The sequence below is a fragment of the Sporothrix brasiliensis genome, assembly GCF_000820605.1.
Source record: "Sporothrix brasiliensis 5110 chromosome Unknown Cont21, whole genome shotgun sequence".
Taxonomy (NCBI): Eukaryota; Fungi; Ascomycota; class Sordariomycetes; order Ophiostomatales; family Ophiostomataceae; genus Sporothrix; species Sporothrix brasiliensis.
In genome coordinates, this window is record NW_024467140.1 from 374,465 (window position 1) to 398,604 (window position 24,140).

The 24,140-nt window shown below is 54.6% G+C and overlaps 8 protein-coding genes and 1 non-coding gene across 9 annotated transcripts; 4 read left to right on the forward strand and 5 right to left on the reverse strand.

The window, feature by feature from the left end:
* Positions 1-1,125: 1,125 nt before the first annotated feature.
* Positions 1,126-1,866, forward strand: SPBR_05283 (uncharacterized protein; the record flags this gene model as incomplete). Its single annotated transcript, XM_040763560.1, has 1 exon — positions 1,126-1,866. The coding sequence occupies one exon, from the start codon at positions 1,126-1,128 to the stop codon at positions 1,864-1,866; it is 741 nt and encodes a 246-aa protein (XP_040615155.1).
* A 684-nt stretch (positions 1,867-2,550) lies between these two features.
* SPBR_05459 (H/ACA ribonucleoprotein complex subunit 3) lies at positions 2,551-2,730 on the forward strand (the record flags this gene model as incomplete). The annotated part of the gene is made up of 1 exon (XM_040763725.1): positions 2,551-2,730. One exon carries the CDS (start codon positions 2,551-2,553, stop codon positions 2,728-2,730), a length of 180 nt encoding a protein of 59 aa, XP_040615156.1.
* Positions 2,731-3,374: 644 nt separating this feature from the next.
* On the reverse strand, positions 3,375-4,829 carry SPBR_04976 (RNA-binding protein NOB1; the record flags this gene model as incomplete). The annotated part of the gene is made up of 1 exon (XM_040763253.1): positions 3,375-4,829. One exon carries the CDS (start codon positions 4,827-4,829, stop codon positions 3,375-3,377), a length of 1,455 nt encoding a protein of 484 aa, XP_040615157.1.
* A 1,241-nt stretch (positions 4,830-6,070) lies between these two features.
* SPBR_05397 (uncharacterized protein) lies at positions 6,071-6,500 on the forward strand (the record flags this gene model as incomplete). The annotated part of the gene is made up of 2 exons (XM_040763674.1): positions 6,071-6,213; positions 6,329-6,500. The coding sequence occupies 2 exons, from the start codon at positions 6,071-6,073 to the stop codon at positions 6,498-6,500; spliced, it is 315 nt and encodes a 104-aa protein (XP_040615158.1).
* Positions 6,501-9,308: 2,808 nt separating this feature from the next.
* On the reverse strand, positions 9,309-10,328 carry SPBR_05155 (uncharacterized protein; the record flags this gene model as incomplete). The annotated part of the gene is made up of 1 exon (XM_040763432.1): positions 9,309-10,328. One exon carries the CDS (start codon positions 10,326-10,328, stop codon positions 9,309-9,311), a length of 1,020 nt encoding a protein of 339 aa, XP_040615159.1.
* A 2,217-nt stretch (positions 10,329-12,545) lies between these two features.
* SPBR_05428 (uncharacterized protein) lies at positions 12,546-12,845 on the forward strand (the record flags this gene model as incomplete). Its single annotated transcript, XM_040763704.1, has 2 exons — positions 12,546-12,676; positions 12,728-12,845. The coding sequence occupies 2 exons, from the start codon at positions 12,546-12,548 to the stop codon at positions 12,843-12,845; spliced, it is 249 nt and encodes an 82-aa protein (XP_040615160.1).
* A 3,838-nt stretch (positions 12,846-16,683) lies between these two features.
* Positions 16,684-16,755, reverse strand: SPBR_09557. Its single transcript has one exon. It is a non-coding gene; the product is annotated as a tRNA-Arg (tRNA).
* Positions 16,756-17,226: 471 nt separating this feature from the next.
* SPBR_04719 (uncharacterized protein) lies at positions 17,227-19,548 on the reverse strand (the record flags this gene model as incomplete). The annotated part of the gene is made up of 3 exons (XM_040762996.1): positions 17,227-17,385; positions 17,411-18,157; positions 18,238-19,548. 3 exons carry the CDS (start codon positions 19,546-19,548, stop codon positions 17,227-17,229), a joined length of 2,217 nt encoding a protein of 738 aa, XP_040615161.1.
* A 1,384-nt stretch (positions 19,549-20,932) lies between these two features.
* On the reverse strand, positions 20,933-22,732 carry SPBR_04852 (protein pns1; the record flags this gene model as incomplete). The annotated part of the gene is made up of 3 exons (XM_040763129.1): positions 20,933-22,212; positions 22,297-22,354; positions 22,427-22,732. The coding sequence occupies 3 exons, from the start codon at positions 22,730-22,732 to the stop codon at positions 20,933-20,935; spliced, it is 1,644 nt and encodes a 547-aa protein (XP_040615162.1).
* Between the last annotated feature and the right edge of the window lie 1,408 nt (positions 22,733-24,140).

A 24,140-nucleotide genomic window follows, 5' to 3' on the forward strand; every position in this document is an offset into this window, starting at 1 on the left:
TCACTTCACTTGACTCTCGTATCCCGTAGCAAATCAGTGATGAAATTGTCACTCGTGCTGTGCTTCCAATCGTGTCTTCTGCAGGACCCTACTATAACCGTGCGGCCACAATGTCCAACGTCGAACAACGCACATCAGATTCCATGACCTTGTTGCAGACATCAGCATAAAGCACCAACAACCAACAGACAATAGACAAACGGCCGCTTCGCCGCCAACAACCGATAGCTGGAAATCGATCGATACCACCAACACCAGCAATCAACATCAATTCTACTTATCCATAGTGTGAACGCAACAATGCCCCCGGAAGACGACGAAACGTGCCATCAGGACCCGGGGCAAAGAAGGCAGCCGCTGGCGAAACAGGCCAACAGCGCGAGGTCGTTGCTGCTTGTGCGTTTACAATTCTCCCGTTGGCTTTGTGTCTTGTCCGCCCGTCTCGGACCAGCTTCACATTGTCCTGCACTTCTTCACTGGTGCCGTTCGTTGGCCCCAGCAAAAGCTTCGTCCTGCGGTTCCGTCAAAGGCCTGTCGAGTGCATGCTGTGTGCCCTTTTGATCCTAGTCTGGCAAGCCGCGGCCCCGTTCGAGACGCCCAGTTCTGTTTTTGGAAGACTAGTGAACGAGACCCAAGACGCGAGGGGGTGTACAGCGTACAGTGGGAGGGTGTGCAGCGAGGGACCAGCCGGATGTGAGATGTGAGATGTGAGGTGCATCTGCGTGTCGTTCCCTCCACCACTCTTTCTCGGCTTTGCATCCGTCCTCCTTTTCCTCGTTGGTAATCCGGCCCAGTCAAGTTGTCATCCTCCGTCGCTGCGTTGGCTGTGGTCTTGTTCGTCTTGGGTCAGTAATGCGAAGTCGACCTCGCTTGCTCCGCCTCCTCCGTCTCTCTCATCCTCTCGCTCTCTCATCCTCACTCGTTTCCTTTCTTGTCTATTCTCTCTTCTCTCTCCCTCTCCCCCCCCTCACCTCTCCCTCATCCATATAAACCCGTCTTCCCCAGCCTTTTCCCCCTTCATCATCCTCACCTCCACCTTCTTTCTTCCCAACCACCTTCCCATCCCTCATCTCTCATACCTCCTCAAAAAAATCACTCTCTACTCACCCCCCTCCCCCCCTCACAATGAAGGCTGCCGTCCTCCTCTCCGCCGCCGTGCTCGCGGCCCCCTCTCTGGCCGCGCCTGCTGCCGCGCCTGCTCCTGCCGCAGGCGGCCCTCCAGCTGACGCCGTCGCTGCCCGTGGTGATGGTTATGCCAGCTATGGCGACTATCCGCCCCCCAAGGACGGCTATGCTTCGTATGGTGATTATCCTCCTCCCAAGGACGGCTACGGCAGCTACGGCTCCTACAAGAAAGACAAGCGCGGCGAGAAGAAGGCCGCTGGCTATGCCACCTACGGCGACTACCCGCCGCCCAAGGATGGCTATGCTTCGTATGGCGACTATCCGCCTCCCAAGGATGGCTACGGTAGCTACGGCGCCTACAAGAAAGAGAAGCGCGGCGAGAAGCAGGCCGACGGTTACGCCAGCTACGGCGATTACCCGCCGCCCAAGGACGGCTACGCCAGCTACGGCGACTACAAGGGCGACGGTGCCCTCAAGGGCGACGGCAAGGACGAGGGCAACAAGGTCGACGGCTACGCCAGCTACGGCGACTACCCGCCGCCCAAGGGCGGCTATGGCAGCTACGGTGCCTACAAGGAGAAGCGCGGTGAGAAGACGGCCGACGGCTATGCGTCCTATGGCGACTATCCTCCCGAGGGCAGCTACGCAAGCTACGGCGACTACCCTCCGCCCAAGGGCGGGTACGGGAGCTACGGCACGTACCGCCGGTGGGTGAACAGCATCAAGAGCTTCTTTGCGTGAGACGTTGTCTTTGAAAGGGGGACACGAGCAAGAAGCAAGGCGAGAAAACTACAAAAAAAGGGAAACACTACTACCGCATCTGCTTGCCTTTGGTTTGCATTGCTTCTCTTGGGGCATAATTGAAAGACTCTAGCCTACTTGAACGACTCTCATTAACGATGGAATGGATGACTGGAAGGAATTATAATCTTGGTTATGTCACGGCTTGCTTTGCAGTTTTCTTTTCTTCTTTTCTCTTTTCATTTTTTTTTTTGGAAGAAAGTACATGGACGGATTCATTTCTCGTCACTCCTTGATAGTTTAATTTATACATTTTGGTTTACTGAAAGGGACTAAAAGAGCCAGCACAAAGAAACACAAGAAAACCAACATGGAGAAACAGCATACGTCCCAACTCTGCATCTACGAAATACGTCGTATTCTTCGTTCCCTTCCAAAACGGTGTAAGTAAAAAGTGGGGATATATGGACCCACAACGTCGATAAGATAATGTTCATTTCTTATCGGTTGTCGGACGCTGACTGGTCACTTCACACTGGGGTCCACTTTTAAAATTTCAGGAATTCAGCAAAATTGTCCATCATCGACCACCACCTTTAATATTCATCACCAACCAACCATCACAACCACACCACAGTACCGACCACAACCACTGCCCATCCCGCAGCTCCCCCGACATTCAAAATGCATCTCATGTGCACCGTCGACGCCAGCGGCAAGCGTCTCTACACGCTCAAGAAGCTGACGGCCGAGGGCAAAGTCACAAAGTCGGCCCACCCGGCGCGGTTTTCGCCCGACGACAAGTGGTCGCGCCAGCGGGTGACGCTGAAGCGGCGGTTTGGTCTGCTGAAGCTGGAGAAGTAGACGGCGAGCGAGCAGTTGAGTCGACGAGCAGAGCGAGGCGACGATAGTTCTTTCGACACTCTCGACAACCACTCCGTCGACCACCATTCTCTCGGCACGACAACCACGACGTCCATCACTCTACTCGACGAGCTTGTTTGGGTAATCGATGACACTCTTGTCGACGGACTCTCCTTGGCGGACGTTGTCGAAGAAGTGAAAAGATACAAAGTAAGAAATGGCCGACAGAGGACAGACACGGTGAGACGAGAAGAGACCGTGCTAACAACAACAGTCGACTCTCGCTTCTACCCGACCGGAACGACATCAACCGAACTGACGCAACTCGCAACGGAACAAGAAGATGCGGTGGAATTAAATATCACGGGCGATGGGGCACTGGATGCTTGCCCTTCTGAGCCGTGACTGTTTCGGCAACCTGGATGGCGTTTATTGTGTTTACACCCTGTTGTATTTTACTCTACATGATTTTCGGCGCTCTGGTTGTAATTCAAACGTTTTGACTTGAACATGCACTCTTGTGTGATCAAAGCCATAAATCGTATTACTGTCAAAGAAAACAGAAAGGAAACCCAAGTCTAGAAACGCCGCATAACCCAAATGCTTTTCATAACGTTTGTTCCACAAACGCAATTTCGTACCACCTACTTCCGCTTCTTGGCGTTCACGTTGCGCCCGGCGCCCACGCGCATCTTGGCCTGGTACTCGGCGTTGCGGAAGCCCGTCAGAATGTTGGGCAGGTAGTCCTCGTCCATCAGGTCGCGCACGCGGTGCCGCTTCTGCTCCTCGACGCGCCGCGTGTACTCCTGCTGGTCCGCGGACAGGATCAGGTCGCGCCCCCAGCCGTTGTGCCCGCCGCGGCCGCCCTGCGCGGCCGCCGAGAACTTGCCGCTCGCGCTGCCGTGCACGGGCTTGGGGACGCTGTAGACGTTGCCGCGCTTGTTGTACTGGAAGTTGCTCTTGAGGAACAGGCGGAACTGGCCGGTGGCGGCGTCGGTCGCGCAGCTCGTGCGCGTCAGCGTGGCCTGGCCGCACTGCGGGCAGAACTGCCGGTCCATCTGGCGCGTGACGGCGAAGCAGCCGTGGCAGCGCAGCACCCACGTCTTGACGCGCGTGATGCGGTCGAGCGCGGGCGACAGCAGGTTGAGGTTGATGCGCAGCGCGACGTTCTGCATCGCGAAGTCGGACGACAGCAGCGCGGCCTGCAGGCGGCGCTGGATGGGCTGCGTCGGCGCGCCGAGCTTGTCCTTGGCCTGCACCTTTTTGAGGTTGGACGGCGTGATCCACTCGCCGCCGTCGTCGGAGGCGGCATCGTCGTCCTCGTTCTGCTCATTCTCGTCATTCTCTTCGGCCTCCCCTGGTTCCTCAGCCTCGGCTGTCTCGGTAGCTTCCGGCGTCTCTGGTGCGTCCGCCTCCTTGTCGTCTATTGACAGCTCTGCCACCTTGTCGTGGAGATCTGTCTCGGACGTCTGCGCCTCGGCCTCGGTCGTCGTCTTCTCCTCTGTCGTCGCGGCAGCCCCGGCCTCGGCCTCGGCCTCGGCCTCCGCCGCCGCTGCCACCGCCGCCGGCGACTTCCCGTTCACGCCCTTTTGCGTCGGCGTCGACCGCAGCCGCCAGTCGCCCCCGTTGCGCTCGCACTCCACCTCGTACGTCAGCGCCAGCAGCTGCAGATCCGGCCGGCTCAGCACCTCCAGGTCGCCCGTCTTGCGCGCAAAGTCGCTCACAAACTTGACGCTCGCCGGCTTGGGCGTGCGCAGCGTCAGGAACGGAAGCAGGGTCGTGGTGACGCGGGCGCGCGTCGCCGGGTCGCGGATTTCCTCGAGGACGGAGGGGATCGTCACGAGGCAGTCGGCCTGGGCGAGCAGGGTGCTGACGGACGGGTCGTTCTTGATGAGGGGGCCGGCATCGAGGACGAGAGTGTGGATGGGTTTGCTGGCGGCGGCATCGTCGGGGGTTGAGGGTGTCGAAGTCGAAGTCGAAGTCGAAGTCGAAGTCGAAGTCGAAGTCGTCGCAGAAGCATCGACGGGGGTCTCTGTCGGGGTCTCTGTCGGGGTCTGTGCAGGCACATCGGCCGGTGCGCTTTCGGACGGTGTCGCCATATTGGTCAAAATCTGACAGCACGACCGAACTAATGACAAGGGCTGGAAACACCGAATATGGGTATCTGGTGATGTTCGAACTGTAATGCTCAGAATGGGTGAATCGGGCCCGACGTAATCTGTAATTTTTTCTGCTGATAAGAAAATTTAGTGGGGGACCGCCAGCGATAAGAATTGAGGGGACCATGGCCTCCAGCTGGCAGCTGGCAGCAGCTGGCATACGATGGGTTAGAGGGCTCTGACCAATCAGATGTTGTGAAACGTCACCACCGATATTTTGCATCTGTAAACGCAACCTTCACCATCGCCAGTTTTTTCTAGAAGTACTCCGTAAAAGTGACGCTGTTTTTGCAGTATACTAGATTCTATCCCGAATATATGGACAGTGGTGGTGCTGTCGCCAGCATTTGATCGGAAACGATCCCCCGTGAGCATGCATCAGCATCGTCTCGTTTATGATGTTGACATGCGTCTTTAGCAGCAGAAGAGTGATCTACTGGAGCGGGTGACGAACAGATAAACAGCTGAGTGAAAAGAGGTACATCAGGTAGCAAGGGTCGTCCTCTTGGTGGTACGTGGATGTGAGACAAGACACAAGACAGCTGACGAGGTGGAACTGTTCATTTTTGGGTGCGACTCAATATTCTGTGCGTCTCGATATATTTAGACAACATGGAGATAATGGTCTCTGTGGTCTGTAGTCTGTAGTCTGTGGTCTGTGGTCTGTGGCCTGTGATCTCTGTAATGTCAACGGGTCGATGTTGCACAAGCGTGGAGATGTGTGGACGGCGCCCCTTTTCTTCCCCATTTCTCCAAGATGACACAGAAACCGCAGCGACCTTGCAGCACTTCCTATTTGGGGCATGCTGGGTGTTTGTGTATCCGTCTCCCCGTAGGACAGAAAGGATGTTGGAATACGAGCTGGATGCAGCGTCCCAGAGTAGCGGTCAGCCTGGATGGATAACCTGCAAACAAACAGGGCAAAAAAGGCAAACGAACGGCCGCAACCTCATTTTGCTGCACGGCGATTCCCCATGGTGACTTGCTGGCAAGGACAGGGCTTTTGGACTGGCCCCTCTGACTGCGTGTGCCGTCGTACAAGAGAGCAAAATGAAGGACAGCTAGTGAATGGTGAAGGAGGAGGTCATAAAAACGACGGCGTCTGCTTGCCATCAACGTTTTTTTTAAAAAAAATATAACCTGTTCCGGCATCCAACTTGTGACCGTCGCAGACTGATACGATGGACAGCCCACTCAAAGACTCCGCGTCGTGGGACGACGTCTTTGCCGCGACCATGACGACAATGTACAGTCGGCCCGTGTGCCTCGACAGCTGTGCCGGTGACCAGAATGACAACAGTGACAAGAGGGAAGCCAGTGTGGAGTGAGTTTGTTGCATCGAGAACAGGAGGGCCGAACCAGCGCTGGATACTGACGTTCGCAGCTACGACGGCCTTGGGCCACACTACCATGGCAGCCAGACATCATCACACAGCCAGCCACGCTGCCAAGCGAACACAGGCAGGTCGGTGGACGATGACGCCGACAGTGCGCACATGTCCCGTCGGCCAAATGCAGTTGCCTGGCCGCGCACCAGTCACCGAAGCCACACGCTTCAAGCAGTACGGCGGCGGGCACGGCTGCTTCTCGCGGAATGCCACAAACGTATGAGCAGGGCACAGACAAGGCTGCGGTGACATTGTGCGAGAGGGCAGCGGGCTGAAAGCACAGTTCAATGGAGAACAATGGTAATTTGGTGTGTGGTATAGACATCGAGATGGGGGCGGTCGATCGAGGAGCGATCGAGCAGTGTTATTTATACGTTTGTGCAGCAAATGGAGGTCCATCGCATCGCTTACCGTATATTGCATGACGTTTACACAGTAGAAGCACATGTCTCTGTTCCGTTGTTGGCTTGTTTCCCTTTTGTTCCTGGGAAACATGGGGCGATGGACACGCCTCCGGCATTGGGAGCCCATAGTCCCAGGCTTCACAACCGGGACGGGGTTCTTTGGCTGCGGCGGACAAATGATGCCTTCTGTCGCCATTCAGCCGAATCAAGAATCAATGAACGGCTGGTCACGGCAAAATGGACCAATCGAACCGGGACTTGGAAGACGGGATGCCACGCGGAATAGACTGCGAACGGGACGGTTGGATAAAGTTTATAGGCGAACAAACAATAGAAGACGGGGAGAAGGAGAAGAAGAGGATCGGTTCGGCAAATCCGGGAATGCTCGTAATTCGTGGGTTCTATCCATCGTTACAGAGAATGTCGAACTTGCTCTGTAAATGATGCATCACATCGTGCAGAGGACGATTGTTCACTTGACGAAGCGATAGAATAAACCGTGCAGACGAGAAGCAGCCCAAGCCAATTCCAGTACGCCGTAATTACTCCTTATGAAATCGTCGTGCGACGGCGGTCTTGGGTGGTGGCTTTGACGTCTAATTTGCAACCAGGCAGGGGAAAGCGCAATTTTAAAATGGAAATAAGACGACATCTGACGATAACAATGTCGTCGGAAAACTGCACCCACGTGGAAGAGGAGCAAACGTCGAAATAGTTTAATTGTCGTTACATGCGAGGAATTGAGTGCCGTGGTATTTTGTCGACGTTGGCGGACATGGGAGTTCAGGGTCTGCGACGACGACATCGTGACCGGCGTCAGTCAATTCAACGGAGACGCGACATGCGGTGTCGCATCTGCCGCGGTCGCCATTTGCGCCGTCGAATCCTTTTGTCGTATTTTTCTTATTCGTTTTTATTTTAGTGCAGCACTTTCGAAACGAGGGCGGAATGCGTTGCAATGCTGGACGTGTCGATCACATTCTTCTTTGGATCTGCTGCGATTATGCGATCGACAGCCGAGACCATTTTCCCCAAGAAAATGCCGAGTGATCAACGAGGGGGAGAGAGAGGGAGGGAGAGACGAGGGAGAGTCCTTTGTCCGTTATTGAAATGCCCGGTAAGAGTGTCGTAGAGAGCAGAAGCGATCCTGGCCATCACCCACAGTCTTTCCGTCGCGGCATAAAGGATCGCTATCCTGTGTTCTTTGTGAGAAACATTGTTTCGATGGCTTGCACTCTAAAAGAAACCCATACCCAAAATTGGGAATGCGATGCTCGTCAATCTTGTATCCAGTCGCCCTTTTTTCCGCATTCCTACTCTGTAGAACTTATTTCCGTGCTCTCCATAGAGGATTGCGCAAGGAGAGACACGCAACGAAAAGCGTCCTCTGATGATTGGAGGCGTCAAAGACAGGCTCGTCTCTATGGCTACCGACGGCCAGTCTGTCGTGTCATCAGAACGTCGGCTGTTGTCGCTGGCCGTTTGCTGGCCGTTTGCTGGCCGTTTACTGCAATTACTCCGTACGTTTTCACAGCCCGCATAGACCTGTCGAGACCTAGTGGCTGGGTGTCGTCGCTGGTTCTCGTATTTTGGTCTTTGCCATATACAGTGAAGTTGACGGACCCATGTGTGCGTCCCATATCCAAGTTGTTCTGCTTGCATTCGTTTTGATTGTACAATGTACGTTGGCAACCTCCGATCAAGTGGTCTGGACCGTCCAAGACCGGACGGGGGACGTGGGCTGTGCCTGGCTTATACCTGACTTTGTGCCTTGTTTTCGGCTGCGTTTCCTGTTTTTTTGGATGCAGCCTTTCTCCATTTTTTGTACTGGTCTGGTGGGCCGTCTCTGTATATTTGGAGACATACTCTGTACAAAACCAACACGTTTTGTTAGGACGCCACGGACGCGGCGAACAAGATCGAAGATCGAGTGTAAGTTTGTTGTTTTCTCCTGCATTAGTGTCTGGCCAGTCGTGGGCGAGGGACGTGTATTGTTAGAGACGTGCCGGCAAGCAAAAGCAAGGTTGCGCGTTCTTGTGTACATCGTATGCTGTTGGTGAAGAGAAAAGGGAGTGTTGGTTGCCCCTTCGTACCGCGCACAGATGGCCTGTTTCAAGCAAGGCCAATAATAGAAACGTTTCATCTGTAGACGTGTGGCTGTTGGTCCAGTCACGGTTGTAGTCGTCAAAGTCACGGCCAAAATCACGATAAAAACGACAAACTCGGTTTTTGTTAATCAAATTTTTGATAAAAAGCAAAACAAAAAAAGGATGGATATAATGCCCCTATCAGATGGCCCCGCCAAATCGTTTGTTTTTGTCATTTCCTGGTGCACACAAAATTGAAAATGAGAGTATGTCCAAGAAAAGCAAGAATAAAGAGGATAAGTGGTGTGTCACATCGTCGGCTGAACGAAAGTTTAGAAGTGAAAAACAGAAAAGTGTGCGCAACATTTGCAAAAGAAAGTTGAAGAGTGTCAAACCTCCCAATACAAAGCCATAAAAAAATCAATAGATAAAAAGGTCAAAAGATGAATCCCCGTATATATAAAGTCGTTGAAAAAAAGGAAAGAAGACAAAGGAGAAAATGGAAAAACAACGGCAGAGCCTTGCGGGCCCAGTCGTTGCTTACCATGTGGCAACCAGCGAGACGGCGCCAGGGGCCAGGTTGCCGCCAATGCCGTCCAGCTTCTCGTCGCCGGGCAGGTAGGCGTTGGTGCCGCCGCCGCCGGCGTTGAGGGTGGAGCAGGTCGCGCCGTCGGCAGTGCAGGCCTTGAGGGCGCCAAAGGGACCGCCGACGGAACCAGCGACGAGCGCGGAGGCGTCAAAGCCGGACCAGCCGTTGTTGGCGGCGTCGCCAAAGTCATACTCGAGCCAGGGGCAGAGGAACTCGCCGGCCTCGGTCAGGGACACGGAGCCCTCCTGGCAGCACATGCCGCCCTGGGTGTTGGCGTCGAAGACGACGTGCTGCGAGGCGCCGGCAGGGATGGTGAAGGTCAGGGCCTGGTTGTTGATGAAGAAGCCGTTGATGCCGCCGTCGGGGCCAATCTTGTTCCAGACCTGGCACTGCATGGTGGAGCTGGCGCTGTTGACGGCCTTGACGACGTAGGTGTACTGGTCGGCAATGCTGGACTGGACCAGCTTCACGTTGGAGCCGTAGCCGTTGCAGCCGGTGTTGCCGGCGTAGGCGATATTGGCGGCGGTGGCGCGCTTCTTGGTCTTGCGGGCCTTGGAGCTGGCGCAGGAGCCAAAGGCCTCGTAGGTCGAGATGCCGCTGCCGGAGGCGCCCGAGGACGAGTCGGAGGACGACGGCGCGGACGAAGCGGCGGGCGAGGCAGCCGCGGACGGCGAGGCAGCGGCCTTGGCCGAGCTGGGGGCCTTGGTGCTGGGCGTGGCGGCAGCAGCAGGGGTCGACGTGGTGGTCGGGGTGTTCACGACGGCGGCGGCATCGGTGGGCTTGTGGGCGGCCTTGAAGGGCGAGCCGCCCTGGGTCCAGGAGACGACCTTGCCGTCAATGGTGGCGTGGACGAGGACGTCACGCTTCTCGGCCTGGTGCTGCTCGTGGACGGCGCGGTGCAGGTGAGCGTGGCCCGACGGGTGGGCGGAGACGCCGATGGCGGCGAGGAGGAGGGCGTTTGTGAAGCGCATTGTGCGGATGTTTTTGTGTGTGCTGCTTAAAGCTTAAATCTCAATGTAAGGATCGTATTGGGTTGTCGTAACAGTCGTGTTCTTTGCAAGAGTTTTGTGATGTCTGCTTTCGGTATCCAAGTTGGCCAGAACTGGTGATTGCTATCTTGTCGCGATATAGAATATATGCGTCGATTGTCAAGGAGAGTGGGTGGCTGGAAAGAGCTGGCTTTCCAAGAGAGCGTTGGTGCTGTACGTTTGTAGAAAACACAAAAAAAGGAGTGTGGTCGTTTGCTGAAAAGCAACGAAAAGGAACGAACTTCGCGATGGAAGGAAAAAGATTGGGATTGAAAACGAAATGAAAGGCGTGCACGGAGTATTTCCAGACAAGGGGAAAGGAAGGGAGGACGAGACAGGGCCCGGGGGGTGTGGGAGGTGAGGTCTTTTAAGGAGACGTAAGGAATGGACGGACAGCCGTAAAGAGGCGGCGGACCAAAAAAGAACAAGCGACGGTGAGGCGTGAAGAAAGAAGGAGAAGGGAGGAAGAGAAGAGAGAGAAGAGAGAGAAGAGGCAGAAAGAAGGCGAAAGGCAAAAGGGCGAAAGGAAAAAGGGGAGACACGGCCAGGTACAAACAAGGAAGGGGGTGTGGGCGGCGCCAGGGGACGACGAAAAGGGCAGGGGGGACTTGCGCTGCTTGGGCGCGACTGCCCTTTCTCGTACATCGTACATACACAGTAGTGCAGCGAGATTGCAGGAAATTGTGGGTCCGAGGCCGATGGGGGAGGGGGGCTCCCCCTGGACAAAAAAAGGCGTACACACAAAATGTTCTAGCAGTCTTTCAGTGCAAGAAATCTTTAATTTAGCACTGTAACAGTGCGGACATCTCCACCAAAAAGCGTTTGTGTGTACGCGTTTTTTTGGCCAGGTGGAGGGGGGCTGCCAGAAGGCAAGAGCGACCGAAGTGGACATGAGCAGATGAGGACTTTTTCCTGGCTCCATCTTTTCTGCGCCTGCCGGACCACTCTTTTCTGGGTCGCTTTTGGGCCAGGCCCTCAGACACTCAGGTCGCTCTTTCCTTTTGGGCTGGCCCCAGCAGGGGGCCCTGGTGGCTGGTGGAAAGAGCAGGCCAAGAGACAGGCCAAGAGGAAGTAAGCCACACATAAGACTTACATTCTGGGCGGCAGACAAAAACAGGCGACGAGAGAATGGCTGGCACGCCCGTCGACGCAGAAAACAGCATCTTATTTACACGCTACGGCGGGCATGTGTACGTGTACACGCAAGGCAGTTTGTTGTGGCTGGGACTGGCATGAGTCGGGTGGGGGGTACGAGGAAAGAACAGGGAAGAGGCAAAAAAGAGAGACAGAAATCACGAGGAAAGAACAGGCATTGACAACAAGGGAAGGCAAGAAGGACAAGCGGAAAAGTACGAAATACACCGAAGGCCAGGCACGGCAGGCGTACGCTGCTGCACCACACGGCGCTCTCTTACCTCGTGTCGACTTCTATCGAGACGGGCGACAAGTATCTTGCGTGTGCTCTGGGGGTGATGGCGGCTTTGTCTTGCTGCCGTGCATGGGCCACGTCGACAGCTACGCACAACGCTGTGCTGTGCTTTGTGCGTTGTTTTGTGCAGGTCAGTTAGGTTATGGTGAGAGGGATGGAAGTGGCCGATGAACAAACAGGGGCCAGGGCGATGCAGGAACAACAACAGAAGTGGGCCACACCGTTCAGGGACAGCAGCCAATGACAGCGCGCACCGTCGTTTTGTGGCGTCGTTTTGAAAAGCAGACTGACGAGCGCGAGAAAACAGACGGAAAAGCGGGTTAAATTCAGGGTCGGTCCAATCACGTTGTCCTGTTCATCCCGAAGGACGGCGTGTCATTTCACGCCAAATTGGGGCCGGGGGGGCGGATCAGCAGGGGAGAGCAGAATTTTCAGTGCAGTTCGGCGTACGACAGGACTCTGTTAGCGGCTCTCGATGGCGGCTTCCCACCAGTCACAGGCCTGTGCCTGGAAACGTCAAGCCAAAATGCCTACAGCCGGGCCTAACAGCATCGTCTTGCCGCCGAAGCTGCGCTACAGTCGCGGTGAACTGCTGTGTCTTCTACCGCCTCCCAAAACGGGCAAAGCGTCGTCGAGTTGTGGCGCTGGCTGCTGAGGCTTTAATGCGGAAAGGCGGCCGGCATCACCAACACTCGTCCCGTTTTGCTACCTGACCGTCAAGACAGTGGATCATGGCCACGCAATCGAGTCCAAGACCAAGGAGACTACAGCAAAGGTCGCTGTACCTGTACGGACTTATACTGGGCGCCATCGGCCATGTCCTCGAGGGCACTGCCGTCAATCCTGCCACGACGTCGGATATGTACGATGTACGTCGTAGTCTGTTGCGCTGTCTCACATTGTGCATGAGCAGTCGTGGTCGTCAGTCGAGTCGTGCCACTGCTCTGATGCCCGACTGGATGCTGCCGGTTGACGTGGCCGTGCATCCACTGCTGTGTCAGTGCGTGTCAGTGAAGTGGCAGCCAAGGTGAAAAGACAAAGCAAGACATGTCCACTGCATCCCGTCGACGGCTGGTCCGCTGTCACCCTTTGTTACACTTGTCTCGTCGTCCTTGTCTTTGTGTCTTTGTCACTTGTGTCTTTATCGTTTCTCCACACGCCGTCCTCACGCCGTCGTTCCGCCTCGTCTTGTCTCTTTGTCGTCCGCACCCGTTTGTCCATTTCTCGTCGTCCTTGGTTGAAACTGCTTTGTCTTCCGCGAGCCAGACGTCGATAGTCTGTTTGAGGTGTGCTCTTTGTCCAGTTGGTGCCAAGTTGGTGTCGAGCATTTGAATCGTCCGAGGCACGTCACTTGTCCCTTTTTTGTTCTGTCCTTTGCCCTTGTCGGTGTTTCGTTTTATCTTATTTTATTGTTTCCTTCTTTCCGCCTTTTCTTTCCTTTTTTGTTCTTTATTTTCAGCCTCACCTTCTGCGTTGTTTTGTTTCATCCGTCGTGCGCATGCTTTGTGTATTTCGTACAGAATACGTCTTTTGTTCTTTCTGAGCCCAGCCCAAGCCCCCAGGTCCCAGGGTCAGGGTCAGGGTCCCACCCCACCCACGCTCCCCCAAGAGCCGCCCGCTGCCGCGCGCCAGCCAAAAACCGAACAAAGACGGCCGCCTGACGGCCGTCTCACCAAATCCACTTCGCTCCGCCTCACCCAATGGTTTTTCAAATGTCGACCGTGCAAAGCCCACCCATCCGATCCGTCGACGCTTTGGTTCAGGAACAGAAACAGAGAACAAAGAACAGCGAACGGACGCGAGTTGAGTCGGTTTTACACTAGGTCGGCCAAAACGAGACCACGAGACTACTACATATGACCGCACAAGACCAACAACCGAGTCGCAAAAGATCCGATGAAAATGTTCAGACGTTGGCTCTGCAACAAAGCCTAGGCTCTCGCTCTAGTCTGCTTCTGGCCATTTTGGCCGTTTGGCTGTGGCCTATGGCCGTTTGAACCACGAGACCGCGGCCGGTAAGAGAGCCAGGTACAGCGATGAGATATTGCCTCTCAGTGAGAAAGACGGGAAAATCGGAACAGGATACACACAAGACACTGCGCTGAGTACATTGTCCACGACGTGCAGTGAGGGATTTTGGTCTCACCCAGTCGTCTACGGACACGGTTCGTTTCTTTGTCGTTCTGTGGTTCCCTGTGAGATCCCTTTCGTCTGCCAGTGTGCCTGGGGGGCTGTTTTTCTTGTCTTCTTTTTTTCTTTTTTCTTTTTTTTTCTTTTTTCTTTTTTTCTTTTCCCCTGCATACCCTCCACGCAGGCATTCCGGTATTACAGCAGACTACGTATTCCGTACATCCTTCCCTGTTCTCACCCGTCCGTCGTTGAGCTTTTGCGCCAGTTGTTATTCCGTGTATTGCACCAACATCGCCCATATCGGGCCTAGGCGCGTGCATGCTCTTCCGCCGAAACACCAAAAAATGACCAGAAAAAAAGCGCCGCGAGCAATATCCACATCGCCAAGTAACACATTCTGGAACACCCCGGTCTTGCCACCGAGGGTCCACTGCACCACCGTCCAGCTTCCGGCACCATTGAAGGCGCCATCTTACATGTCGTCTCGTCCAGTCTTCCCAGCTGCCGGAACTTGGGCCGCACTACAACTTACAATATGTTGTATACAATGTATTTTCTCATGCTGACATGCCGTGCACGGCACGCAATGAGACAATCCGTTTTGGCGACCAGACAGGGGTTTCGATCGATGTCAAGATTCAGCGTTTTCAAATCCTGCTTTTGCCATACTGGCACACTGGCTCCGGTCTGTCCTCCGAACATTCTCCCGGGACATTGGTGAGATGGTCTTCCTGTTGCCTGCGCTTCCGACCTGCAGATTCTGTCCAACTGTCACTTCCATGGCATCTCGTGCAGCTCGTGCAGAGAACTTGCGGCCCTTGCTGCCCTCCTCTCGCTCTTGTCGTTGCTCGACATCTTGCACCGCTTTTCCCACTCTGTGTCCCCATTGTCCAGTCTCCCCCCGCCATGTTTCCCGCCCTGTCTTCCCGTCCGCTCCAGTGGAGGAGTCCTGTCCGTGCTGGGGCAAGTGCCATAATGTGTGACAGGACAAGCGGAGACTGTTCAACTCCATACGTTCGATCTTCTCCGTCGTCTCTGCTTATGACCCACGTCCGCCTCACAATGCAAGCTAGACTAGTTTTTCTCGCAGTCCCTTTTTTTTTTCAGCGCCCTGTCCACTGAGTTTTTAAAGAGTTTTCGCGATACTGGGCTCTCACTTGCTGTCGTAGAGGTGTGTGTGGGCACGAGATGCGTCGCCAACTGGCTTTCACCAGTGTTGACAATGTATCTTGACCCAGTCTTTTGCGTCCCCGACAAACAAGACCTGGCAACCAATGCGCCGTACTGTGTGCTCGACGGCGTCTCGTTGGCGGAACCCTTTTTGTTCTTTCCAGTTCTGGCCCTTTTCTGCCTGCCCTCGGCGACTTGACGCTCTCCACTCAGCGAAGATCGTCTACTCGGAACACCGTACAACGACGGGATGGTGCACGGTGGTCCCGCCTGCAGAAGCTGCTCTGTCACCACTATCACCAGGCATAAACGAGAGACGACATTGAGCAGCGTAGCTGCCTCTCCAGGCCCGGATGCCGTTCCTGCACAGGAGGCAAAACGACTCGCACGACGAAAAACATACAGGCACAAGACGAAAAACTCTGCAGGTCGGGTGTCATGGCACATGCATCTTTCGGTCCGCGATCCTGGCACGGCGCATGATAGTTGCAGGTGCATTTGCCTCGTTTTGGACATGTGTCCAGAATACCAATACCATGTATGTTCGCATCTGACTGGGACTCACTTACACGGATGGTGCACAGTAGCCTGGCGCCGTCGAACAACGGTCTATTGTAAGTTTGCCGGGGTCTAGCGGTCGCCTGACAAATCGGCTCATGGCGTTTGCAGAGCCGAAGACGAACGGCAAAGAGGCAAAGACGGCGGCACATCCCATCCAACAGTGTTGCTCGTAAACTCGTCCCAAAACCACGAGGGCAATGAAACACGAGAATCGCCCTGGCACGAAGAAAACAACGAAAAACAAGAAGAGACACGACCACGGCGACTGCCACGCGAACCGGGCGCACGACGGACGCACGACGGACGCACGACGGACGCACGACGGAGGATGACGGAGAAGGGGCAAACCCAGAGGGCCGGGAGTACAAACTACCGACGGTTGAAGAAAAAAATTAGCGTCCAGTGCTTGTTCTGCGCGGCCATCCGCTGCACCGGCAAAACGGGCGGTCGTCAGGCCACCGTCATGTACCGTCGCAGATTTGTACCTGAAGAAAACGGCGCCGGTGGGAGGCGAAGGAAGGGGAAATGTGCGGGAGAATGTTTCGACAAAGCGGGAATAGGGAATAGCCCATGTCTGACCTCACCCAACACCCACAGTCAAAACAGAGCAAAACGGAACTTGCCATAAGGGAGTCTTTGAGCACATGCAAAATTTCATTTTTTTACGAGAGGCAATATGGTGAAAATTTAGATAAAAAGGGGAAAAAGGAAAAATGTGACTTTTGGAAGAAGAAACTAACTGAGAGAGTCACGTCCAGCTGTTGCCCCCTCACGTGACAAAGTTGAATTCGTGACGTCGCTTCTATCACATGCTATAAGAGATCTTCATCGATCTTGCCATTAAGGCGACGACCTATCGCGAGACACTGAGACGAGGTGAGCAGGTATCATTGTATATGTGTTTTACAAACGAACAGCGCCGAAACAATTTTGCTCAAACTACGAAAAGAAAAAAAAAAAAAAAAAAAAAAAAAAAAAAAAAAAAAAAAAAACACAATTTTAAAAAAACGATCCAGGCAGGGATCGAACCTGCAATCTCTTGGTTCGTAGCCAAGCGCCTTGCCATTTGGCCACTGGACCTGTTTTAATTGGTGGGTAGCCTGGTTTACAGTACATAAAGTAAGGACATGTGGTCGGCACAGTGTGAAGACAGCAGAATGGAAGCATCGACACATGAAAGAAGCGAAGAAGCAGACGTAAAAACATCACCGGAACCACATCCAGAGCCAAAATCAAATTGGTACATTACATAACACGAAAATCAAGTCATCCCTCATCACAGGCCAACCCTTACCCCCTTAGACGGTGTCCCCTTAAAGAATCAACATACTGAATACTGAAAGTTAAATACAAAATACAGAATACAGAATACAGAATACATTTTAGTAAATAATTACTGTATTTAATAAAAAGGATATAAAAATAGAAAGACCAAAAAGAAATCTATAAGCGAAGACTAAATAACCGATATAGCTTAAAATTATTACGACAAGGAAACAAAAGAGAATGTCTGACGACACTGACTACCGCCCTTTAACGACCTCTCCAATCTCAGTGGTGATGGTGATGTTTCCACTTCCATTCACCCGAAGAGTCGTCGTCACCGTCGTCGTCGTCGTCATCATCGCCATCGCCGTCATCCCTAAACGGATTGCCACTGTACGGCCCATCGTCGTCCCCATCGTCGTCGTCGCCATGGCCTTCGCCATGCTGATGGTGCCATGGATGCTTCCACGGCGTCGGCGGCCCCCACGGATGCCACGGCGTCCAGGGCCGCCAGGGCTGCACGGGTGCGGGCCAATGTGGCCATTTGGGCCAGGCAGGGACAACGGGGCTGGTGGGAGAGGCAGTCGGAGTCGGCTTGGTTGGGGGCTCCGTTGTTGGCGTCGGTTTGGCAGGCCCCGGCGTCGTCCAGATCGGCCATGGCCAATAGGGCGTTTTGGTGGGCCCGGGTGGATGGGTGATTGTTGTCGTCTTTTTGCTTGTTGGTGTGGGCTCGACTGTAGGGGGTTTTGTCTTTGTAGTCGTCGTCCGGAGTGTTGTCGGCGTTGTTGTTTTTGAAGTAGAAGTTGCTGATGTAGATGTAGATGTAGATGATGTGGATGCTGATGAAGAAGTTGTTGATGACGTTGTTGATGTAGAAGTTGATGTAGAAGTTGATGTAGAAGTTGATGTGGAAGTTGATGTAGATGTTGATGTAGATGTTGATGTAGATGTTGATGTAGATGTTGATGTAGATGTTGATGTAGATGTAGATGTTGATGTAGATGTTGATGTAGATGTTGATGTAGATGTTGTTGGTGTAGATGTTGTTGGTGTAGAAGTTGTTGATGCAAAAGTTGTTGATACCGTTGATGTCGTTGATGTAGATGTCGTCGATGTTGATGATGTTGTTGACGTCGGTATCTGAGAAGTTGAATTTTGTACCGTTGTCAGAGATGTCGTCAGAGATGTCGTCGGAGAAGTCGTCTCGGTTTCCGAGCTTGTTTCAGTCGTCGAAATCTCAGTGGACGTCTCCTTGGTCGTCGTTGACTTGGTCGTCGTCCATGTTGTCGTGTTGACCGTCGTCCATGTCGTCGTGTTGGCCGTCGGTACCGGCACGACGTGCGATGTTGTATTTGTATAGATGGGCGCCGGCAGTGTCGAGTTTGACGACAACGGCGGCTGTGTGGGACGGGCCGTGGACACAGGTGTCGTTGTATTGACCGGCGTTGTCGTATTCACAGGAACTGGCACCACCGGCCCTGTCGACTGTCCCGGTTCGTAGACCCGGATCGAGTTCACCAGCCAGTACGTCTCGTTGAAGGCCTCCGGGTGGCTCGCCACAAAGGCCTCGCAGGTCGGGTACGCTGCACACGCCGCGTCGTTGTTCCATATGCCGTTCGCCTGGTTGATGCCGCAAAAGTCCGTGTTCAAAATCAACGTCAGGGTGTGGAAGTTGGCCGCCACATCGCAGCCGCCGTTGGCCTGCGAAAAGACGGCCAGCGGCCGGCCCCAGGTGGACGTCAGGGAAGGGTCTGGTGCTCCCTGCTGCACATCCGCCGGAACACCGCCCCGCGGCCAGTGCCAGACCCGCAGCTGGTCCGCCTCGAGCAGGGCTGCATACACGCCGCCACCGACGCGGTTGAAGGCGGTCCCGTACGTATTGGCTGCGGCCGGCGCCGTGATGCCACAGCCGCCGTATGTCGATGCGTTTCCATAGACCACCGTGCACGAATCGCGGCGGTCCACGCCCGTCTCGTCGGCCGACGCTCCGAATTCGCACGTGCCGCCCGTATGCAGCGACACCATGTTGGCCGCCTGGTGGTTGACGCCCTCGAGCAGGTCGACCTCGCCGACGGGGTCCTCTCTGAAATTGTACGCCCAGAAGGCGGGCCAGACGCCGCACTGGCCGGCAGGCATGTGGGCAAAGTCGGCGACGAGGAGGCCGCGGGAGAAGGTGGCACGGGACTCGAGGCGGACGGATGAGCGGCCGCGGCCGGCGGGGCTGGGGGTGGGGGTGGCAGCGACGACGGACGAGTTGGCCACGTCCGCGGACGACACGTTGAGGACGGTCGTATGGTCGACCCCTAGGTAGAGCTGCTCGTTCCGCTTGCGCGCGGCAGAAAACGGTGCTCCCTGAGCAGCACTGCCGGCGACGACTTTGACCAGGCCGGCCGCAGTGGCCGTGTCCAGGCCGACATAGTTGACGAATCCATGCGTGGGATCGCCTGTGCCGGGGTAGTCGGCAGCCGTGCGGAAGACGAAGCCGTCGGTCAAGTTGTGCGGGAGGTAGTTTTGTGTAAGGAGATAGGGCGAACTGTCTGCCGCGGTCAGCCGAGGCAGGCCAGCGAGGACTGCCACGGCCACACTCAAGCCATGGTGAGAAATCATATTGACGAGCAGTCAAGAGGGCGGCGCCTCAAGGTTGACTATACGGTGAATACAAGCACATGGCAGAAGAGGAGAGAGGATCGGAGAAAAAAAAAGACAAAAGAAAGAAGAAGAGAACAAGGAAGACAAAAATATATAAAAGCCAGAAAACGTACAGAGAACAGAAAAAGCTTCACATACCATCAGCCAATTCATCGCGTCACATCCTTCGCTGGGCACCACGTAAGTGTGTTGACGAATATTCGGCTGCCGACTCACACGTGTACGTAAACTCGGCGGGTTGATATTGGGGTATTTGACGCGAACCTGATGTTCTTGGAGACGAATAGATGAATCGAAAAATATCCAGACACGGCCAAAATAGAATCCGGGATGTTGGGGGCGCGGATCTTTTACCGTTGATTAACCAGGACGAGACGGGAGATCATTTTGCTCTTGGCACTGACGACGGTCCGCCGAACCTCATTGATGAAAGATAAATGATAAATGTGCTAAGTTGACGGCCTGTGTTGCCTGGAACTGTCTGCACTCTCGTTAGCATGCAACAAGGCGGTGGACAGAGAAGGAATAACTTACACGGAGAGTCTGTTTTTGTAGTCTGGTGTTTTCTTTTTGTTTTCATCTTTCCCCCCTTTTTTCGTTTCTTCTTTTCATTGTTTCTGCGTTCTTTTCTTCGTTCTGCTCTTCTTCTCTTCTTCTCTTATCAATCCCTTAACTCGGCCATTAAAACCAACGTAGTTTGTGCATCTCCCGTTATGAGGCAGCAAACAGCCTGAAATGCGCAGCCGCTTTTCATGGCCCGGTTGGTTCCAAGCACCACGTCGGGATGCATTTCCGGTACTCGAGTGGACAGTCGACCGTCCAAAGTCGACAATCGAGACGTGAAACGCGTACACACAATGTGCTCGCAGTTGGAGCTCGCCTCTGGTCCGGCCGTGCCATCCAATCTATCCATATAGGAGCTTTTGGAGTGTGCCTCACTCTTTACTTGACACGCCCACGCTGCATTGGATCAAGTCAATCACACCAACCACGGAGACAAAAAGGCAAAAAGGCAATCCAAGTTTTGAGAGGACAAAAAAACGGGGAAAAGAGTAACGCCAACATTCCTAATCAAAAAAAGACAAAAATAAAACCAAAAACAAGGTGTTCCGTAGCCAATAACAGTGGCCAATGGCCCGTCTATACCTACCAAAAAAGTCTGTTCGGAAATGCAAAGTCAAGTAGCATCAACGTTTGCTATCCATTGCTTCCCACGTAGTCACTCGTCACTGCTTGCCCCCCACGCTGCTCGTTCTTTCCCACTATCTTTCCTACGCCTCCCACGACCAAGTCCTCGTCCTACCCTTCGTTCCCAACCGTCTTGACGTTGCGCTTGTCGCTCTTACCGAGACCGGATGGCCTGCTGCACACGAGGGTACACCTCCACCATGCGGTGGTAGAGGTCGTTGTGGCGCTCCTGGAGAACATTGGGGTCCCAGCCCATGCCGACAAAGATGGTGTCCACGCCGCTGCTGATGGGCGTGGTGAAGATGTTGCACACTTGCAGGCCCACGAGGAAGGCGTAGGCCAGAATGACGGGCGTGTAGCTGCCGTCGGAGTTGTAGGCCGGGTCGGTGACGCGCAAGAAGACGTAGGCCGCGAGCGCGGTCGCGTACGCCACAAAGGTGGCGCCCATGCTGAAGACGGGGCCGATCAGGCACTGGTTGACCAGGGCGTCAATGCCGCGGTCCTTGATCATGGTCCACGTGTTCTTGGCCGCCTCAAAGTACGACGAGCCGTAGAGCGCAATGTGGCAGAAGGCGTAGCGGTTGACAAACTGGACGGCCCAGTCCAGGATGGCGATGAAGCAGCCCAGGATGCAGAAGAAGATGCTGGCCAGCGTGTCGCCGGAGCCGGCGGCCTGCTGCTGCGCCACCGAGCACAGCTGCCGGAAAAAGTTGATAATGGCGACAACAAGACTGCCGAGGCTGATGCTGCCGAAGCTGTACGTGAGCGCGCGGCGGGCGGCGCTGCGCGTGGCGCCGCGCGGGAAGCTGGCGTCGTTCTGCGCAAAGTACCAGGAGCCGTAGATGCCCGCGACGGTCGCGTGGATCGTGTTCTTGATCCACTCGGTGATCCAGTAGCCGGCAAACGTGATGAACACGATCAGGCCAATCACCTTGGCCTGGCTGCACCCGCCGCCGCTCGCGTCGCACGTACTGCCCGGCTCGTACTTGACGTACACGGCCACCAGCGTGATGGAGAACCAGACGCCAAAGGCCGCCGCGACGAGACCGCCGATGAGCGAGACGATAAAGACGTGGCCGTGGCGGCGCGCCACGTCGATGGAGGCCTGGAGCATGACGACGCTGAAGGGGATGCGCGGGATCCACGAGATGAAGCAGATGATGGTGAAGACGACGAAGACGAGAAACACGATGCCGCCGGACCAGTACTTTTGGTAGAGCATGTAGATGGCGGTGGCGAGGCCGAGGCAGATGTTGAGGATGCCGGTGACCCAGATGAGCATCTTGGTCCAGGTGCGTGCGACGAACATGTACAGCAGGCTCAGAATCAAGGCCACGGCAATGCAGATGACGAGGCAGATGATGGTGTTGGTCGTCAGGCCGAACGTCGCGTCGCTGTCGTAGATGCCGCCGCCGGTGCCCGACCGGGTGGTGGCTATGGAGCGCAAATCAGCAACGCATGTCGAGTTGGGGGGGGGGATTCAGGTTCGGGTGATGGTCAGGATGGGCATAAACATACCGTAGCCGTGGAGGGAGATGCCGGACACGGCGGCAAAGCCAGCAACGACGGCAAGGAACTGTCACGTTAGTCGAGCCCATGATACGATGAAATTGGTTTCGTCACCCCTCTCCCGAACGCCGGCACTCACCAAAATCCCCGCCCAGATGTCCCGGTACTTGGGTCCCTGGATCGCAAACACCTGGTCGTAGTCCTGCTTGCCGTCCATGTTCATGTGTTGCTGCGGCTGGCCGGGCATGGGCGGGGCAGCGCCCTTATTCTGGCCCGGGTTGTTGTAGCCGTTGCCGGCTTCCAGGTCCTGGTTGTTGTAGTTGCCATTGTAGTTGCCGTTGTAGTTGCCGTTGTAGTTGCCGTTGTAGTTGCCGTTGTAGTTGCCATCGTGTTGTGCCTGGCCGCTGGCAGCGTTGTAGTACGAGTTGGCCTCGCCTCCCGACATGGCGACGGTGGACGTGGGAGGCCGACGAAAGATGGGTTTCAATAAAAAATGACCGCCCTTTCGAAAGGCAGGGTGGTATTGATGTGGATCGCGCACAGCTTTCAATGGAACATCGCGAGATGCAAGCAAAAATGGATGAAAAACAGAAGATGAAAGAGACAAAAACTAAGCCAAATGTTAGGGAAGGAGCAATGAAAGAAACAAAAACAAGATGTGTCCCACTTTGGCAAGACCACACAGCAGAACGACCAAGAGGAAGGAGAGACCGCCAAGACGGCGATTCTACAGACTACGGCGGTGCACAGAGAGACCAGCACAACCGCGTACTGGGGCGCACTTGCCTCTTGTGCTCATCATTTTCGGTTATGTTGTGGTGCCAGATTCAGCAATCGGCAGTTTGCAGCCTGTCAGCTGCCAGGAGGGAAGGCACGTTCGTGCGCGAATCTGCACCTGGCACAGGGAAAAGGAAAGAGCAAAAGGAAGCTACGACGGAGCCGATGACTTCATCTGTTTTCTCGATTTGGCGCAGATTGGGTGCAGCCGTGCACAAAGGGAAGGTGTGGGTGGGGCCTCTTGGAACCTTCTTGGGCCATCTTGGGCCGGGTCTTGGTGCAATCTGGTGCAATTTGGTGCTGCACTTGTGCAGTCTTGGTGCCGTCTTGGTGCACTCTTGGGTGGCTTTCGGCTCATCAGCTCAGGTGCCAGTCGCCGAAAAGTGGCCCACTTGCAAGGTTTGCAGAGGCAAAACAAAAAAGTGGACCGCTGGGCAGATGCCGACCAATCTCTGATGGCTCGCCGATGCTCGATGCGATTGGAATTGCGATGAATTGCGACCATTCCACTCTGTCGATGTACCTTTTAGTGTGTATTTCGTACAGAGTACACAGGAGCCAGCTTAATTTTACGGCCTGGCTCCGTAATTCTTAAATTTTTCCTGGACGGATCAGCACGTCCGTCGCATTTCAAGGTGGAAAACAGACGAGGGCTGACCGAACCGAGAGAAAAGCTCCGAAAGGCTGAGAGGAGAGGGGAAGCAAAGAGACGAAGAGACGAAGAGACGACGAGACGACGAGACGAAGAGACGAAGAGAAGCGCGTCTGGCGAAACAAAGAGCCAAAGCCACAGATACGATGACTGAGATGTCGTGTCGCAGCATAAAGCGACGGGAGTGCTTGTCCATGGCTTGCGAGAAAGCGCAATGAACGAGTGTAGATGAAATGTGGAATAGATAGTAAAATATGACAACAATCTCCGAATTTGTGGACAACACTAGTTGCTCTACTTTGTAAACACCCGTTTTTGTTGCTGAGCTAAGAGTCTGCTGTTTTGGCTTTTCTGGAATGCAAAACATAGTGTACCATTGGCCGGGGGGAAAAGACTGTAAAATAATGCAGTCTGTAATTCGTAC